This window comes from Pomacea canaliculata, linkage group LG3 (genome assembly GCF_003073045.1).
Source record: "Pomacea canaliculata isolate SZHN2017 linkage group LG3, ASM307304v1, whole genome shotgun sequence".
NCBI lineage: Eukaryota > Metazoa > Mollusca > Gastropoda > Architaenioglossa > Ampullariidae > Pomacea > Pomacea canaliculata.
In genome coordinates this window covers 37161538-37182262 of record NC_037592.1, presented here as the reverse complement: position 1 = coordinate 37182262, position 20725 = coordinate 37161538, and the positions used below count along the sequence as shown (strand labels likewise).

The 20725-nt window shown below is 45.8% G+C and overlaps 1 protein-coding gene across 1 annotated transcript in view; it reads left to right on the top strand.

Moving 5' to 3' along the window:
* Positions 1-20725, top strand: part of LOC112559660 (teneurin-m-like) — a 163007-nt gene that overhangs the window by 93101 nt on the left and 49181 nt on the right. Inside the window, 1 exon segment of the mRNA XM_025230994.1 lies at positions 4653-4861. Coding sequence (XP_025086779.1) covers positions 4653-4861 — 209 coding nt within the window.

Genomic DNA, 20725 nt, shown 5'->3' with positions numbered 1-20725 from the left:
AGGCAACTGGAAATGCTTGTATAAGGCAAGGAGCTTAGTTTAATGGAGGGAGGGGGGACCATGCCAACTGGTGTGCATAAAGGAAAGAGGGAGGGTTAATGGAGGAGAAAACGATGGGAGCCGGCCGTGTAAGGGAATGCTATAACTTTGAGCCCAAACGTGGAACAAGAAATTTGATGACGGATTCAATTTCGCGAGCTTTAGACGACCGAGCCAGGAGAAAACGGGAAGTTGGAAAAAGAAAAACAGAGCCTCTCACTAGCTTTTGATGTCTGAGATCGTAAGGTAGTGAGAATACATCGTGGGCCGGCCTTAAAGAGGATATTGATGTTGTCGGAAGCAAGGCTGACCGCAGAAGGGGGGTCGAGGGTGGATGGAAGAGCAAGAAGAGATCACCCATGCAAGAGTTCCGCTTGGTGCAGACACTGAAATGTTTGTTCGGGAACCTCGCGGACTCGCTAAGCTCAAACAACACGAAGTCGGAAAATAGCTGAGATGGGTAAATAGAGCATCTTGGGCAAGCGGCACTGGGCCGGCCATCTGTCACCTCGACCTACACAGACCGATGACAGTGCCGCATATCGTTGCTGGTCGGGGCCAAATATCACTCTGGTCGGGGCCAAACATCATTCTCGTAGGGCCAAATACCACTGCCAGCCCCTGCTTGATTACCGCAACAAGTCTGTGAGCCAGCAGAAGACGGTCATGCCTCGCTCCAACCTCCAAATCCCGACAATGGGAGGGACAAGACTCCCCTCGCTCCTTCACCACTCTACATTTAAGCCATGTAAGTTCAGTTCCAGCAGAACTAAACACGCACGGATCCCGGACCCTAAGCTCGCACTCGTTGCCAGGTGATGAGACGGGATTTGGAGGAGGAAGTCAGCGATGCGTTTCTTGGCATGCTGACAGCTCCCTATTTTGCAAGATGCAGTTGCACTCACTGTGAATCACTATCAATACCTCTTTATGGAAATAACCCCGGATTACCGGTGCCGTGAGACTGCCTGGCGCTGGCATGTACGCGCCCACTGATCTCTGGTGCCGCTAATATAGATGTATGAGGCCGCCAGGGCTGGGGCAACAGCGGGGGATATTACTTCGCGCCTCATCGATGACGTCAGGGTTTATGGCGCAGCGCGGAAGAACACAGGCCGGCCGAATATGCTCTCATTTATGCGGAGAAGTTTTTACACCGCGCACATGGACAAACACCGCCTTGTGTGTGTGTGTGTTTGTAGCCTTTCTGGAGGCACGGGGCGTTCGTGAAATCTGAATAATCTCTCGGTCCAATCTCTAGACATAAAAGCCCAAGAAGGAGTTGTCATTTTTCGCAACAGTTGTTTATTGCTTCAATTAGCTCGCGCTTTATGACTTTCCTTCTTTCCAAATGCTGCGTTTAGTGCGCATTCTCCCAGCGCGCTTGTTGCCGGCTCTTCCTATCTGTTCGGCTCTCTCTGCGCATGCGTGTGAGCGTGCGCGTGAGTAAACGAGAAAGCACGCGAACAAGCGAGCAAATACTTTGTGTGTGAAGGACAGAAGGACTGCTGCAAAGGGGAGAGAAGTTAAATGCAGCCAAATTTTTAAAACCGCTATTAAAGATTTAATTCACAGTTTTTCTTGGTTATGATGATAACGATGATCTTGCGTCTCCCTGGATGTTGACAATAGCAAAACTCAAGTCCATGTAACGAACAGTTTAGCCATCAGAGCCAGGTTAGCTTGAGCGGACGAGTAAATGTGACGCTCACTAGAAGATGTGAGCAGAACTCTCGAGACAATAAACCGATGAGATACCGTGGAGACCTTGACAACACCCTGACAGGAAGGCCAGGACACCAAAGGCGCGGTGCACGACAAGAGTGAAGATTGCCAGTGATCTCAACTCAGCACTTAACATTCTGTTCTGTGAAGCACAGCCAACTTTCACCACCCTCACCCTATTCATTTGATTGAAAATAGAAACAAAATTTAGCAAATCGCTTCAGCTGCAGCTGTTTATGTTAAAGAGATGTGGAGGGTGTTAAACTGCTGCCTTCTGTTTGGTTGATTTTGTTTATTTACCTGTACACTCCTCTTTCATTCACTCTGCTGTTTTACGGACGTGTTTGTGTGTGTGGTTTTTTTGTTAATCTGTGTGTTTGCATGTACGTGTGAATGTGCTGTTACTTTTCGTTGGGGAAAGGGAGGTGGCTGTTTGACTATGTACGTCTGTTTCTAATCACAGAAGACGCCTGCGGTTCCGACAAATGGCCGTCTGACGAAGTAAACAACTATCAAACCCGGTCTGGCACGAAGTCCACGCCATGCACGCATATACATGCACGTGCAGCTAGCGAACACAGACGCACGGATCGACGAGAATTTGTGAGCGGGAAAAGACGAGGGGGAAGGGGGGGGGGTAGAAGGAAAAAAATGAAATTGTGGAGGGAGGGGCTGGGAGGTGGTGGGTGTACAGGGAGGCTCCAGCTATTGCGTGCGTCCTTCAACATCGTAATTAAAGGCCAGCTTTTATGCTGCGCTGAAACGACGACGAGTTTTCATCAGAGGAGAATATCTCCAAGGTTTTCAAAAAGGTTTATGTGGAAAGGTTTAATGTTTTCTCCATCTTCCTAGATTTGTCTTGAAAAACAGAAGGCTCAACTGCAGGATTGGTTAGGAAAGGACCGGGAGGCGGTTGCTAACCTGGGGTCGTATTCGTGAAGCAGAGGGACGCCCCTTGCTTTACTTCCTCATCAATACCCATACCTCATACACTTCATGTTGTCATGGATGTGGACCCGTGCAAGATGGGGACCTCGATTATCAGCCGACCTTTTAGGTCTGCGCCTGTTTATAATTCGCAGAACTCCACAACACTTCTGATCTATGATATAAGCCCTCGGCAAGGTAACCTCCACCTCATGCCTGCGGCCCATTAGCTAACCTAAGGTAACATTACCTCTGTTCTCTCACGAAGGCTGCAGACGGTTTCCTGATTAAAACGCAGCATTGAAGCACATTTTTAATGACAGAAAGAATCGTTTTGCCAAAGCTTTTTTTTCTGATTGGCAAAGCAAGTTGCTTTCTTAAGGAAATTTGCAAAGACGCAAAGATGAATTTAAATTTTTTTTTCACCTCATTGCTCATTCACACAGTTTATTGTGTGTGGATTTATTATTTCTGAGCTCTTTTTTAAATATGTTTGACCATACTGCGCACAGTTTATTCTCGTGTGAGTAGTTCTCGCTTTGTTTCTCTCAACTTTGTTTACATCCTTCCCTACATCACAGCGTCTTGGTTATCCACCCTCCCCGCGCTGTCCCCTTCCTTCCATCTTTCCTCTGTTATTGCGATGGCGCGCTGTGTCTCTGGTTTTCTTGTTCATGATAATATTTATTGCGCGGGTGCGCTGTGTCTCTGCTTCTCTTGTTCATAATAATATTTCATTCAAGGAGATTAAACGTCCGCCCTGAGCGGGAGTGTCCCCCATGATGAATGACTATGTTTAGCCGATGGTTTATGTGAGCGATGTGTGTGTAAAGTTAGACTGACGCCAACTGTGAACGCGCCTGCTTCCTCTGAACGGTCGCCATCGTCCGAGCTAGTTTCACGCCTCACTTCCTTGCCTCCTCATCCCACAAACCGATCTTTGTTCTTCTTTCAGTCTTTCTCTCACTCACTCACTCACACTCGCTGACTTCTCAAGCTCTTTCGTTCTTTCTTCTCTCTGTGTGTGAGTTCTCTCAAATAATAGAAAGTAGGTGGTCCATTCTGGTGGAATGATGTAATCGAAAACGAGGAACATCTTACACGTATGAGGAAGTCAGGGAAAGATAGTTGAATGCTTATATTTTTAAACACCTTAAATATATTAACTTAATGATGAAGAGATAGATAATAGTAGAAAATTTGTTACATTTTACTTTTTTCTCTTAAAATATGTTCATGCTTCCTAGAAAATACCCGATGTAGTGAGGCTAAGTTATTATACTGATAAACAATTTGATCTCCCTCTCCTTTGCAAACTAGAATAACGGTTGAATCCAATGCTTTGGTCAACCGAAAAGCAATGAAGATCAAGTAAAGAATTAATGCCTCGTATAAGTGTGTTTTATGACGACCAAACACAGCATGTAATGAATTCTGAAAGAATCGCTTGTAGCTAATGGTTTGAATAAGTGTGAGACTACTGTTACTTACAGACTTTGTAAAAAGCTTCTCACTGTCCGAGAAAGACTGTCAGTCTCCAATGTCAATACTTTCGCTTTCTTCTTTACCGGAGAGCTATTGAAACCAAGTATTTCTGAAAAACAGAGCCATTAGGTGTCAGTTACCTTCTACTTCTTTTTTTTTAATTTTGCAAATTGTCTGGTGTAGCAGAATCTCTTCTACATTTTTCAAATCTTCAGAGCTACTTCCCTGTGCATGAAACCGTGCTTACGTGTGTGTTTGTGTGTGTCTTGTGTGACAACATATGACACAAAATTTTAAAAAAAACCCCTGACAAATATTGTCACTAAAGTTTATGCTAGTAGGAGAAATAAAAACATCAAATGTTACCCTCACGCCCCCATACAAAAAATTATCGTCTTGTTTCGTGCGCCTCTAAATATGAGAGTCGCTTTGTTGGAAAGTTCCTAATGGAGTTGTTGTTGCTTCTGTGTTCACAGACAAGGGTCGAACTACGCGCAGTTCGGACTGCCCAGCATGCCCCCAGGCTCGTACCCGCCGTCGAACGACTACACCTACTACTCCAAGTTCAGCACGGCCAGCCAGCGCATGAAGAAGCAGCTGAGTCAGCGCTGCACGTGGAAGTGCACGGCCCTGCTGCTGCTCATCATGTGCGTGGCCCTGCTTGCCTGCTCCGTCTACTTCGCCGGTAAGATCATTGCTGTTCATAGCCACCATGTCACAACGGTTTTTACTATTAATAGCAACACTACGTCATCCCCATTAGTGCTATTTATAGCCACATTCAACGGGATAACAACAGACCGGATAAAATGGACGTCAGTGGCAATTCACTCCGTCAGATTGTCAAAGGAGTATAGAAAGTTATAAATATAATGAGTAAAAAAGTAACTTTCACGTTTCTTGTAAGTTAATGACTGAAAATTATGACAATCAAGTAAGAACACAACTCGATGGCACAATGGCGGATTGATCTGTAAAAAGGAGAAGGTGAAAGGACTTTGCCGTTAAAATAAATCCCAGTCCTCCCAACCCCAATTCTTTTCCCCGCCCACCCCGTACACACACTCACACGGAGAATCCCTCGTCCTCCCGCCAAACCGCGAGAATGCCGGGTGTCCATCGATCCCTCTGTGCGCGCGGCCACGACCGTCAACTCCAGGCCGCCTTCCGCTGCAGCTTCGCAGTTGCTTCCTCTTGAATTTCACCTGCCGGTCGATAGGTCAGTGGCGCAAGAAATTTATTGTCAATCTGTCGGCCATTGGTTTCGGATCAAAGCGCCGAAGGACCTGTGTCCAGGGAGCCGTTTAGCCGCCTTTGGTGCGCCTCCTCCACCAATCTGTGCCACGCAGCTCTCTGGCTTACAGATGGCTGTGGCGGTGCCTTTGTAGAGAAGAGCGGCTGAAATGAAAGCAGGTGTGTGGGTGCTGACGAAAACACGGGAGGTGGATGGGCTGGGGAGAAATGGGAGGGAGCTAGATGGCCGCAAGCTGCTGTGGCTATCAACCATCGGCATAGCAACACTGAGGCTTCAGTGAGGCGTGGTGAGGTTGCTCAGAAGTCCGTGACTGCTGTTGTACAAAAGACTTTTTTTTCGGTTGGATGGGGATTTTCGTTCGGAAGAGAAAAGAGTCGCAATGGGAATTGGTACTAAAATTGTTCATTCTGCAATCTGCAACCCTGATTTGAGGCTAAACCGTGCGATGGTATAGATTATAGAATAGCAAAACAAACACTTTCTTATCTGTTATTATTTGGTTGTGTAATTTACGCACGACTTGTTTTCCCTAGACAGTCATTGCATTTTAAACCATTTGAACATAAAGTTGTTTATCAGCGCGATCAGCTGGTATTTTCGTGTTTATTGAGTCCAAAAGTATAATTAGTGCCATTAGTCCTGTACTGTTTCCAGACTGTAGAAGTATCAGACTGCCATCAGTATCACACCCACTCACAAACTACAGCGCACTGCGGTGTCAAAAGCCTTGCCCACCCTACACCCACTTCTCCCGTCAAGAACTACTTATCGATCTAGACACATTTTAGCTCAGGATCGCGGGCAAAACAGTCTTCAGACCGAGCCAGAATGGCGAGAAGTGGTGCGAGAGCGCTCGGCTTTGATAATAATCTGAAGTGAAAGCAGTTTGACGACAAGGCGAAACCCCTGCAAGTCCCACTTGCCTGACGGGAAGGCTGAGTTTAGCTCGACGTGGAAACCCCAGAGAGAGGGGCGCGTTGAATGGCAGAAGGGGTTGCCGGTGTCACTGTGAGTAGTCAGCCGTTAAAGGCTAACACAATCCGACACTGCTGAGCTTTTTGCCATTAGAAGTGCTTGTTCTTGTCCTTATCCTTGCTACATTTGATTACGCTTCCGCAAATCGTTAATTGTTAGCGGAATTAGATCGTGCGGATTTTTTTTTAAAACATCTTTAGTTCCACATTTCCAAGAAAATTCTGTAGTCAAGGAAAACAGCACAAACCAGGTTTAGTAGGAGTGCAAGGAGTTTAGAAGGAATTGAGTTTCACTCTTTTAACACCCATAAACATAGTTACCTTCAATGTTTTGTATTTAACAATATTTTATATTATAAAATTCATTGATATTTTTATGCTACATGATTGGCCGGAAGTAGAATTATATTGAAAAGCGAAACTACCAAAAACAGATTAAACATAGTACCTGCCATACCATTGCTAGAACAAACCTTTTATGATCTTTTTACTTTCTCGGGAATATAACTCTTTCCTGAAGCATACTGGTATCACCGGGCAACGAACAAGCAACATAGACAGAGGTCCACAAATGTCTGGATTATACATGGATACGATAAGTTGTGACAGGGTCAGCAAACGTGGGGAGCTGGTATCATATGTTAATTAGGCGTGTCTGTGTACAAACATGACGTCACAGTTGGACTTCTTCCTTATGCATGGTGATTTTTGTAAGCGTGTATCTGGAGAACGGAAGGGATGAATCACCCTAATATCTGACACTGAAATATACTAAATCATTAGAAAAATAAACTTTGGCTCCCCAGTAGTTCTTTAACACGTCTCGGGACCAGGGAGCGGCGCAACAGCCTCCCTAGCCGTGGGCAGCAAAACTCTGAGCCAACAAACCATTCGCTCCAATTGGCCGAGCGGCGTGACGCGATTGACTGGAGGGCTATAACCCCGGCGCTTAGCTTGGGAGGGAAATCGTCGATAACGCCAGCACTGCCGCCAATCATCTACCCATTTGTTTCTAGCGCTATCAAATTCATCAATCTGCTGTAAGCTTAATTTCATTTGCAAGCCCGCCGGCGCATGTGCCATCCACGGCGCTTACCTTCAGCCCCATACCCACCACACTCTCTCTCTCCACTCATCGCCCGGTAAGTGTGTCGGAGCGATAAGCGGTGTCTCCACATTCCACGGAAACTTTTTGACAGTGCGAGGAAGGGAGGGTTATCAAAAACAACCACAGAAGTCTCGAACCTCTTCTCTCTACAGAAGTAGGGGTGTGGTGGAGGGTGGCAGGGGTAAGTGAGCTATATTCACAGAAGTCTGTAGGCAGTGAGGTATATTTACAGAAGTCTGTAGGCAGGGAAGTGAGCTCTAGTCACAGACGTCCGCACGCCTTCTGACGGCGGTTAATGCCTGTACCATCAAACCATCCATCTCACGTCCGCAGCCTCGACTCCAGCCTCCCCAACACACCGCAAGTCGTGTGGTTTATCTGTTTTGAGAGAGATGCTAATCAGAGCAGACAGAAATGAGGGCTGACAAACTGCAAGATAATTACACGACTTGGGGAGGTGGGGGTGTTGACGGGGAGGAGAGAACGATTGCATCAACCAGCCAGATGCGAAAGTTAATGGGGGGAGTAAGTAAGCAAACAAAAAAAAAGGAAGGAGGGCTTTAAGAAAACAGGAAGGAGTGAAGCTTGCAGTTCTGTGGCAAGTCTTGACGAACGAGACCGCGTTCACGTTTACCAGCCGCCCGCGACGTGCGCCGAGTTTGTTTTTTTCCGCCCGTCACCTCTGACCCCTGACGTATCTTTCTTCCCGTTAGACAGCTTTTATGATCGTGCTTCAAAGTGCCGTCGTTGCAGCATTCTCGTGTGTACGCTGGTGCCTGCAACATTTGTTAAATTTCGCCAACATTTACTTGCGGCTCTCCGGGGAGTTTAGGCAAATGATGTCTTGAACTTTCATAGTGTATCGTCTGGCTTGACAAACGTTTGCCGAAGTTGAAGAATTGGGCGGCGGGGTCTTCCAAATGCGAGCTTGTTTTTTTGGGTGGGGTTTTTTTTCGGCAAACCCGGAGCATGCGCGTGCTGCACAATCAAAAGTCTGACGCTAGAAGACGCGAGGTGGAACCAGGCAGGGAGTCCTGCTTCGCTTGACTGAGAAGAAGACAAATGAGTACAGAGGTCAGAGTCCGTTGACTTCAGCTACTTCCACCGTCTTATATTGCGAGTGGATCGCTGACGCAGGCCACGTGACCCGGCAAGAGAGATCACCCACATCCTCTATCGTCTGGCGCACGGACTCACGAAGAAATAATTATAATCATGGCCGAGGCACACCCACAGACACACGAACAGCTTAGACACTTCACGCTCACACGCGAGTTCTTGACTAGATATGTACAACCATTTTCTTGTTTGAAATAAATGACCGCCTGAAAGTAGTTTCCGCTTCTTGCGGGAGCGAGGAGGTTGACAGAAAGTCTTCATGGTTAGCATCAACCGTGGCTATTCACTAACAGACATTTTTGTCCTGATGGCAACAGGACAGCCGCATTTGCTCTGGTGTGTCGCCAGCAGCTTTCCCATTCTTTGCCTGTCTCTCGGTGTTGCCCACCTACAGCACACCCATCTACTGGTATCAGTGATGTCATTCTGTCTTTCCATTGCTCGTCTCCCCCACACCCTTTCTCCCCCAGCCCCCTCTGTCGTCCCCCACCCCCGGGTCTTAAACCTTCTGTCGCTCGCCCCAAGTCGTGCTTGTAAAAGCCGAAAATGTCATCTATATACTTAATCACAGACCAGCGTCTTGTCGAACGAGGTGAATGAGTGAAGAAGGCGGGCGCGCAAACCGTACTTATTTTGATGGATGATGATAGCTTTCTGTAGCCAGTCTTCCGGGCGGAGGACGCCGGCGGTGATGATGGTGTGTAGCCGCTGTTGGCGAAGCTGTACAAGAGGCGACGCTGCGCTGCTGAAGAAGCCGTAGCCGCCTCCCTGAAAACATGTATCACCGCGGAAGAAGCAGTTTGGCTGAAGGGCTGTCGTATATCAGTCCTGGCCCTACATCCGCTCTATCACGGACAGGAAGGATGGAGATGGAGGAGAGGGGTGCTAGAGTACATGTGGATAAAAAGTCAGACCGACAGGGTTCGTTTCTCAACAGGTACAAGAGAGGGAGAGATAAGCGGGGTTTTTTTTTCCTTAAAGATTGCGACCTCCTGGAGACAGGTAAAGAAGTGCAGTATACGATAGCCACTCGGTGACATAATTTGAGTTTTGAAAACTTCAGTCGATTCAGTAGATTCACTATTGACCACGTAGAATGGATTGCCTATGTGAGTTGAACGGAACTTTAAAAAAAAAATAAGTCCAGAAAGAATCTTATGTGTTCCCATCATACAGTACTCGTTGAAACTATGTAGAAGATTATATCTTTCATTCATACTTTGCACTATAGTTCCAGTACAATGTCTTCATGGTTCGCTGATCTTTTTTTAAAAAGAGCTTTCTGTTTGGTATTATAAAAAAATGGAATTACAGAGCGCCGTAAAGCCGAAGGCAATAAGTCAGTTCGTGAAAGAAGCTAATATGCCCCCAGCCCTCGCCCTACTTTTCATTAATGGAATTTTATAGATTTCTGCGTCCTTGAAGTTTGCATATTAGGTCACGTGGGCTTTATACCTTGCACCACGAGGCTTTGTATCTTGCATCACGGGGTTTGTTTCTTTATCTGCCTGCCGAGTATTTTTGTTGATTAAAAAACCACACACAAAAATGAAAAGGAGAAAAGACTCTAACCAATGAGCATTTTTTCACAAAAGTGTCAGCGATTTTTACAACTGTTTTTTTACTTGAAGGGATATCAATTAACTAGCTACTTAACACTGCTTCTGTTGTCAGTAACATGGAAAGAGAAGGGTTCATTGTAAAGCCTCCAAGAACAGTATCTTTTCTTTCTGTTTTTGTTTCCTTAGGATATAAAGTCACACCAGACTACACTTTGGTGTTTCTTGAAGAACAAGTGTTAAGTACAAGTGTTAAGTGCAATGAATACATGTAGAGAATAGGTGCGAGTTTTTATGAAAGCTGTAGTACTTAGTGCCTCGAAAGGAGACAATAGAAAACAGAAGCAGGAAAGGAACCATGGTAAACATTCGGCCACTCAAAAGAACCAACAGTGGTGGCATGGCGACACTCCAAACGCTTATTGTGGACATGACTGATGCATGTTGCCACGGGAGGAATGCCACGTCTGCACGATGTCAACTAAACAAACACCCGATACATCGTGAACCATGGCTGTGTACACCTGTCTCTCTGATTTACTCCCTGCACACAAAAACACAAAAAATAGCCAGTGAAATATGAGCTGAACTCACTGAGATGCTGTATACTTCCCCCTTCCCACAATCCTCACTGCTTGCTCTATGTTGCGCATGCTGCTCAACTGAAAACTTCAGCGCAGTAGAAATTATTTATAATTGGATCACAACTGAGCCTTAAAAGGCATCAGAAGAACGCAGTGTTCAATACAAAACATTTCTATTTTGATTTCAAGTAACAAAAATAGAAAAGCTCTTGCATTCACTTGCCTAAGTAATGGCCTGCTATATATAGAGGGAAGATAATGTAACTATTTTTTCCCTTGTGATATCGATAATATCAAGATGTCTAGAAGCTTGAGCGCTAGGTAGGACGGGATTGGGTGCCAACTAGAAAGATCAACTGAGCTCACAATTGTAAAAAAGCAAAGCCGTATCAAGTGTTAAAGGTTCAGTTCCACACGATCGCCGCCGTACTTTTTCTATTCACCTTAGTAAACGGTAAAAACCCAGAGATCTGTTTCGTGCATCGTCAAGTGTTCGGCTTATCCATCTTTGTTTTTGTTTGGTTGTTTAAAGTTTAAACCACTGCCAATGCTGAGAGCTATTTTGTTCAGTGGCATGTGAGAATGTCGGTAGGAGAACATCGTTAGTTTGCCTAACGGAAAAAGAGTTTGACACTGTAAAGTACAGCTGCTTTTTGAGTATTGTGTTCCTGCCAGCTTGTTTGTGATGGCCTCTCTCTGGCTCATCTTCTTACTTGTCGTTGGCAAAAGTCGGTTATGGTCTCACGTGTGTGTGTGCGCCGTGTGTTCGTCTTGACTTTGCCAGAGAACTTCCAGCACTCACCTGTCACAGTCACATGGCCTGTCAACGACTATTTGGTCCCACAATACTTTTGCACAGCCGTTTGTCTTTTGTCTTTCCTCGGATGCTTTGATCATCCCATTCTTGTCAGTCTGAGCGTGTTCCCCTCGTTCGTTTATCCCCTGCTGCGTTGATGACCGCTGGGACTGTTGTGCCACGTATGCCACAAATCGTACACACCTGGCTTATCAAAGCTGCCGCGAACAAGGTGGGTCGCGAGTGTTCCCGTGATAAGTCGGACCGCGAGAGGTTCCAGACAGGTGCAGAAGCTGGCGAAGATGTCAGGCTCAGTCATCTCTCCTCCCACATCCCAGTGGTGGGCAGATTTACGAGAGGCACCCCAACCAGCATCCGGGCTTCTGACGTCACAGCTGACATGCCAACGCTTGTATATTGAACTGCTGTCGTGCTTCTGTGCCACCTGCCTCCGGTGTAACGCGAGACAGGAAGCACGTGCTACCCTCCCCACGCCCCCCTACCTCGCGTGTCGCAGGTAAACAACATCATCAGGATGTTCCCGCCTTACACCGCGCGTGACGAGTGCTGACAACGGCTTGAAATATGGTGGTGTCAGAGATCTTTACAAGCTTTGTCCTCCGTATTTTCTCCGTGAGGCCTTGACATCTTCCTTGGAAAACAACTTTCTTGTTTTCTGTGTGTGGCTTCGATGAATTAGCAGAAAATTACTTTTTCTTTTATCTCGCAGATGCTTTTGTAAACTTTTCCAAACCTAATCTCATTGATATGTTTTCGTTTACCGTCAGATGTAAAGATTTCACAGTAACAAATATTTTTACTTCGCCAATCTTATTTATATGTTCTCATTTACTGCAAAGCTATTACAGTGGAGAAATACAATTCTCTGCTCATTGTGCTTTCTTTATTTTTAGGCTTTTAACTTTCCTTCCTTCAGAGGTGTTCATTTCACAAATCTTTATCCAAACAAATACTAGATATTTCGCACACTCTTGATCGTCAATATTTATGTTTTTCGTGTAAAATATCTGCTTCATCAGAAAATCAAAAAGAAAACTAGTTCTGCAAGGCTGTTGATTTTTAGTGGTTGTGAACAGTCTTAATTTATGTAGATGTTGGATATGGAAAAATCGGAAAACGAAACATGACAGTTTGAATTATTTTATCTCTGGATATTGAAAATATACCAAATGTTCAGTTCCACATGTGTGGGCTGAGAGTAAGTGTAGCAGACGCCCTGCCTTGTTGGTCACCTGCTATCATCTCGAAGTTTGCTCAGTAAAAAGCTGTGAACGTGGTTGATTAAGCAACCCCAGGAAGGTGTTTTGGCCAGGTCTTTATATTGCAGTCGAGTTCTTCGCTCTGAAAGCAAGAAGTCTTGGTTTCTTGTGTGTCCGGCTATTTTTGGGTGTGAATCACATTTGACAATTTGCCGCTACATCTCCTGCGCTGTTGGCGCTAAGCGTGATCAAAGCGCCGGCCGCCGCCTCCCAACAGACAACACCCCACCCCACCCCACCCACCCGACCCCACCACAACCCACAATCCTCCGCGTCTGCCAAAAGCACAATGGTAATATGGAAACATCCGTTGCACAGTGGAACGGATTTCCAGTAAAGTGCAGCGATAATTAATGGTTTTGTTGAGGTGAAATGCTGGGAGAGGAAGGGAGAAAATAGGAATGTTCTTTCAAGACCGAAATATTTGTACTTATATGTTCACCGAATTTAGGATTAGCCTTTTACTGCTTCTGTTTTGACAAAGTCGGGTAGTTTCTTTTCTGCCTTGTCTTTGAATGATATGTCTGTGTGTGTGTGTGCACGTGCGCCTTATAACTATTTTATAACCTGATTTTTTTTTTAAAACTTTAAACCGTGTCTAAGCCATCAGGGCTGTTGAAAGCTCACCGACATGAGCATGAAAGACACCTTCACTGCATGCCAATGAGGCTACATTCACACCATGCCAGTGACACCACGTGGCATTAAAACCACATTTGCCGCATTCCAGTGGCAGCACATTCCCACCATGCACGACACTGCATTCGCCACAGACCAGGCACTTCCTACCCCCTAACCCCTTGAATTCTCTTGACACCTTATGTTCTACCGTCCTTGACCTCCAATTACCATTACGACATGTTTGTGGCTTTCATGCGAAAGGACCCTCGCTTGGGGATAATGCGGCAAATGCGAACTGGAGGACGTATCGAGCGTCATTGTACTTTCTATCTTGAAGATTGAAATCTCTCTCTCTCTCAATCTGTATGTGTGGATGCCAGGTGGACATGGGTGCAAGTCCAGCAAGTCCAGAGGAAATCCCACCAACTTCCTTCCATTCCAAGTCTAAAGGAAACCACTAATGTACCCGTGGCGGCATGTACCCGGGACCTCAGCAAAGAGGTCAAATAGAGATACCAGCTGGAGGAAAACAAACGCAGTCACTCTATGGGCAAGAACCTACTTCCACAGACAGCGAGGTACAAAAATAACCTTTGGCTCCTAATGGGGGATGAAATTTATTGGCAGCTTGAAAAAAGAGAACGTGTCTGGTTCTGTACATCTCCCAGCAGGGGTGCAGGCGAGGGATGTGGAGGAGGCTGGAGAGATTCTGTTAGCATGGTGTGAGATTTACAAGACTAATTCTGATACGCTTAGCCCCATCCTGGACTGTTGGTGTCATGTGGCTCTGTGTAAAGGTTACATGCTGAGAGGAGGAAATGGCGCCTAGGTAAATAAATAATGGCATGCAATGAGCGTAAATATTTGTCAGTAGGTTCGTAGAAATGAGAAACTAGCCATTGTTTCTATACATAGCTAATGGTTTTGTGTGGACCTGTGTGATGTGTGTGGATTTTCAGGTTTATTGTCAAATCATCTTTTTCTCTCAGTATCGGAAGTTTCCAAGCTGCACTGACCGCTCAAAATATGCACTAAAAGCATCTACTGGAATGAGCCAAAACATTTTGTGAGAGTTGTATTGTATACCTCTCTTCCCACCTCTCGGAATCATACGAAACTAAGATGTCATGTCATCAGAAGTAGAAAACAAGGAAAATAAAGATGGACTTCGCGGTTTTTGTTTTAATGATCAAGAAATTTCGTGCGCACGCGTGCACGGAGAGATAGAGAGTGGGGCTGGGATGTTTTGGTCTAGCGTGGAGCCAGATGGCTTCTTTCAAAGATGTCTGTGAGACTGTAGCTACAGGTGCGTATCTTGACATCCACTCGAGATGCGATGGTCCTGTAGGCAGGTAGACACGGACTTGCAAGTGTTTATATCGGTCTCGTCTGCCCTGCAGGCGCTGGGAGAACGGAAACCACGTGACTGGCCACGTGACTGCGAGAAGAGCTTCCTCCCCACGCCCACCCTATCGGCGACGAGATACTTGTATCGAGTAGCAGGGGACTGGAACTAATTTTATCTACTACCACAGTGTCAGTTTGGGGAGAAACAGCGTATTCAAGAGCTCCGGAGAGAAATAAAATGCTGTTGTGCATGTTGTGAAAAGCAGGTTCATGAGCCTGGGATGCAGTTGCTGTTTGTATGCTATTGTATCTAACATAGTCACGCAGCTAACGTGAATAACTTTGTCAGAAGCATTCATCAAAAACCTTCATCTATTCTTACACCATACTCCATTATGGTCTCTCTTCTTCTCAATAAAGATGTGGCAGCAATATTGTCAATATTCACTTTCCTGCAACGCTACATCAGAGGAACAGAAAAAAGGTGATATATGAAGAAAGTCAACTTTTTTGTTGGGAGAATCTCTGCCCGGCTGTCTTTACACCCTCTTCTCCTGTAACCTAAAAGAATTTACCGCCAAGGAAAACACTCTTTGCTTTGCCCAAGCTCGCTTTTCTTCCCTTTGTTCTGGAACTGACTCGTTGACCTTTTTATTATTTTTAATCTTCTTGTCCTTTTCGGCGCTGGAGCATGTCACAGACGAGAAACTTGAGTTTGTAGAGAGCCCTGCAGCAGCCAAAAAGTACTGAGGGCACCGGAGCTCGCCAGCTGTCATCCCCAGACTGCTTTGTTTTTGCCGGAACGCTAGAATGGCAAGCAAAGTGGAGATACCTCTTCCGCAGACTGTTTACCTCTGATCTTATCCACCTGTAATTTACACCTTTTCAGGCGCAGACTCAGCCCCGCTGGTGCCGAGTTCACAAACACGACAAACTCACTTCCAAAACGTTCTAATCTTTCCGTCTTCTCGACCTCCTGTCGGTTGTGGCGGCTGGCACTAGGGGGGTTCTCTCGTCACGTGCTCATTGTTAGGGGCGACGATCCGCCAAGTGCCGTACACCCACCGCCTCCAAGTCTCCCCACCCTCCCCCACTTTAGCTTGGTAAAGATGATGCCGCTGAGGGGGAGGTAGTGGCCTCAACTCTCTGCCCAGCATTTTTGCAGGCGATCCGAGTTCAGCAAACTTCTGACGAAAGTGGAAGGGGTAAAAACCTCGACAAAACTTTTTTCATGTCCTTCTCTTCTTAAATGAGGTTAGGAAAATCATTTCTGAGCGTTAGAGCTAGAGGTGGGGGTTGTCAGTCGATCGTTTCTGGAGAAGTTGTGATTCCTCTGTCTTCTTCTGCTGACACCTTCCCTGATAAATCAGGTCTCCAAACTAAAGAGTTGACAGGGGAGAGTATTGCAATCACAGCCCCAGGCGCCTGCAACTCAACCTTTTACTGCGGCGATGTCGAGGCTCGGCGCTTGTACTGGGGTGATCGTAGGTGATCGTATTTAGAGTAATCCCATCGTCAAGCGAGGAACATCTGAAAGTAAAATAGGTGAATAAAAGTAAATTATAAACAAACATTTATCTTGGTCAGACAGTGCAAGCACAGAGACCTAGATTGGTTTTGTGGGTTATAATTAGAGCACCAACGGTGGCAAGGAAGAAAAAAGACAAGAACTTATGACGAAACTAGCATCATGCGCCTGGACTATGTTGAAAATGTCAGACAAGATCTTAGATCATGTTAATGTTGGTCAGTCAGTTTTTGTACTGATTAATCCCTGAAGCCATCACCTGTGGTCACTTGGCACCTTACAAAATTAGTAGTAAAAAAAAAAGATAACAAAGAAACTGAAAACTAGTTTCAGCTACATCCTCCTCGACCCCCACCCCACCAGTCATGTCCTTCCTGAGATTATCTCCCTTTCTTTCTGTTGTCTGCTGTGTCGTTACTAAAGGGGGAGAATTAGAAATGGAATATAATGCACCTGGAGTTTTACGTTTCTTTTCTTTGTTTGGTTTTTGTGTGTGTGTAGCTTTCTTTGTCCTTCCATCCATTTGCTCTTTCTTCAGAGAGGTTTATCACCTTTATTTCTTACTTTAGAGAACTTTGTTTTTTATTTCTTCTTTTTTTCCCTATGTTATCTTTCTTTGGTGATGCGTATCCCTTTTTTTCTTTCAAAAACCGTCATCGTTTATTGCTGATTCTTGGTTTGCATGGTTTCCAGTCTAGCCCTAAGAACCAGAGCGTTTGGTTCGTTGTTTCCGTAAAAAAGTCCTGGTGGCAGGCAGCAGGTCTAGTTGCAGGGGAAATAACTAGGTATCTCTTGTGGCCGTTTCCTCGCCGCCAGTCCGTAGTCAGCAGCCGACGACACCATCAAGTCAGCAGCAGCTCGCCTCGTTATCCCTACAGGGTAGCAGGCAGCTGTCACAGCGCTGCTCGGGTTTCTCAGGTCGTTGCCTGCAAAGATATAATCAGAAGCTGGTAAATTGTGTGTATGGCTGTGCTCCCATGCTGGCAATGTCGCCCTGTCAGCCCCTAACTGCCGGTGTTTAGCCCCGTGTTGTGGGTGGCAACGAGAGATCCGGGGTAACGAGAAGTGTTCAAGACCAGGGAGGGGGAGTAGAAGCTAACCTTCTCCCTATGACTCTCTCCCCATCTCAAGCTATCAAGGGCTGATAATTCAGGCATGTCCTTACAAGTTTTTGTTTATGCTTGTAAGTGATCTCCCCTTACATCGCCGTCAGGATCTTTCTTGTAGTCTTAAGTTACTTCTGGGCGCTTAATTACTTCTGATGCTTGTGTGTGTACCACATACGTGACTACATTGGCAAAGGTTTACTTGTAGGTATTTACCATCAAACTTTGCCGACCTTGGTCAAGCATTTGACAAATTATTCCTAAGAAGGTTGGAGGAGACCAAGGGTGTGGCTTTTTCAAATCATTTTCTTGGCTGACACGTGTTTAAAGTATCGGAATGACCCATTCTTTGTGTCCCTATCCCATCACAGCTGTTACAGCCAAGCAGTCAGCCAATCATACTAAGATTCATAGGTGAACTCTATAAATTATAGGCTGCGTATTTACATATATATATATACACAAAAACAAAAAGATGGCTGAAGAGCAAAACGTGAAAACACGTCTGAGATGTTTGTCCTGTCGCCTGGGGCAGACTTGTCTTGTAGAGGAAGCGGTTCCCACACTCATCAGCAGCCATCTTGTGATGGCGGATAAAGAAAGCTTGCCCCAGGCCGTGCAACACGCGCCTAAAAGCGTGCTTGTGGAAGCTGGCGAGTGGAGCTCCGGGATTTCCTCTCAACAGCCAGGCGGAGGGAAAAAAAGATGAAGTGCAGCAAGCCACGGTTGCTGGAAACAGTAGTGATGGTCACACACGGAAATGGCGTCACCGTCACGTGATTCCAAAATGGCATCAGCCAGTGACAAAAGAAAAGTGTAGTGTATCCGTATTATATCCTCTTCTCTCGCTTATTCTCTCTTTTTCTCCACACAGAGAGAGATAAAAAATTATTCTTACTCCAACACAATCATTAAACTCGCTTTTTAAATAAAGCAACAATCATTAATACTTCTATTCTCGTGCATTCGTGATTTTCTTTTCAATATGGATGATGCTCTTTTTCTTTTCTTTTGTTTGTTGGAAACACTCCTGTGTTCCTGAAACATAATGTTAGTGTTAAACTGTATAATCTCAGGATGTCAGATGCCTTTTTTTAAAAAAAAAATATCTTAATAAAACCTGGTGAGTGCAATGTTTTCCAGTAATGGGGTCTGTTAAGACAGACAGCCCGAGTATTTTTTCTGTGTGCTGTCCTGAGGAAAGCTATTTTTATAGCGCGGCCATTGTGCAATTAGGAGGAGAGGAGGCTGCCTGAGCATGACGGAGAGAATAGATTGAGGCTTTGCGCTTCAAGCCTACATCGACTTCGTGATGGAGGGCTCACCCCTTGTCGTCTGACATCCACAACATGGACTCTATTTCTGTCCTGCTTGCCCCTTACCTTACCCTCCCTGTCTCCCATCATCTCCGCTCCCCTCGCACCCGTTTCCTGTCGCCATCGCTCAGCACCCAGCAACTGGCCAGAGTTGTTCTTTCCGACTGCCGAGCGTGTTTTCTCCCTCGCCATTTCCCTCCCGGTGCCCCCGCCGTGGCCAGCGTCTGACAGCTATTTTCGCAAGATTGTCATCGGATATTTGAGTGACATCCGCTACCCACGTGGCAAGCAGGAGGTGGGGTCGGGGCATGCGCTTGCGGCTAACTGGGGTAGGAGGGGTCGGGCACATACCTGTTTTTTGGGGGACCTTTAAAAGTGTCAAAAGAAGAATTTGCCCTTGTTTCTTCCACTTGCACCACCACCCCACCACCACCCCACTATTACCCCATCCAACCCTACGAAGTCTGGTTTTGCCAGGTAGGGTTCGTGAACTTGGATCCTTCCAGCTTTGAACTGTTTAGAAGACCGGAGTCAAGCAATAGGGATCTCGATAACTGTTAGACAAAAATGAAGCCATGAGATTTAAACCAAAAATCCCCTTATTCCGCAAGATTCGTAATGCATTTTTTTTTTTATTTTGGAAGCCGTTTTAACACGATACCCGTTCAACCTTCTCTTCGGAAGTCTGTGAGACATACATACATGACACTGAAGGATACGCAGGAAGTGCTGACAGAAGAATTCGATATTGTTTCACCATTCTCTCTTTCTTCTTTTCTCTCTGTCCCTTGCTCGCTATTCTTCCCTCCCCATTCTTGTGTCTTTGGAATCGTTCAGTCAAACGTCAGTTTAGAGTCTAGACGATCTACCTGTCGTGCAGAAAATTATATAGATATCTACTAGAAATCTCACGCCAGATGGCAGCACGGGGTCGGAAGAGCTCAGGACGCCAGATCGGGACCGGTCGCCCTCGAATGTCAGCGGCTGGCGGAGAAGACGGAGCGTGGCAAACACTGCACTCCATGGCAGCCACCACCACGACAGCACAGTCAACTGCTGAGAACACAAACCTCTCCATCAAACGTCACCAGCCACCGGACAACAAGAAACCGGGTGGCGGGGTGGGCAGCGAGGGTTGCAGGAGGGGAGGAAGGGGTAAGCATCATGGGGAGAAGGACACAGCGAGAGAAGGGAGCCAGAAAAATATAATGATTAAAAGACAGATAAGTGAAATACATGCAGACAGTAATCCTTGAATAGCCATCTTCATCCCTCGAAAACGTGGTCCAAGATGAATTTAATGTTCTACTTGTTCGATTGTGCAAACGTGTGTGTGGGAGAGAGAAAGAGGGTGAGAGAGAGAGAGAGTGTGTGTGTGGTACTGAGAAGCACAAAAACAACACTCAAATAAAAAAAAAAAAACACTTGCCGTTTTTCGGGAGGAAAACTTTCTTGTCGGGAACAAGGAACCATAACCTTACATGTCATTCTGCTTCAGAAGTCGAACCGTTAATGGGTTGTATTTTTATATGTTGAACCGTCTGCTCGGTTATTTCTCCCTTGTGGATGTAAACACCTTGCCTGCCCAGAGTGAACAAAAACTTGGTTAGCGTGAAACATGGAGGTTTTTATTCCCTCTAACGGTGTATGTTCTTGCACATGCGTGTGTGTGTGTGTGAGCGCGTGCACCACAGGGTCTGTTCACGGTGGTTTTATCGCTTTGCTCCATTTCCCCATCGCGATTGACCGGAGCAACAGGAAGAAAGAAAGTTATTTGTGCAGGTTGAAGACGAGTGGAGCAAAAATGCGAGAGGAAGAATTGGAATCCTGGGGGCTTTTATTGAGATTTGTTGTTTCTGTCTTATCGGCGCTCTTTCGTTCGCCAGTGTCAGTTTGCCCATTATCCCAGACAATCTTTCGCTCATTCTTTCTTGTCCTGACCTGTCGTGGTTTGAG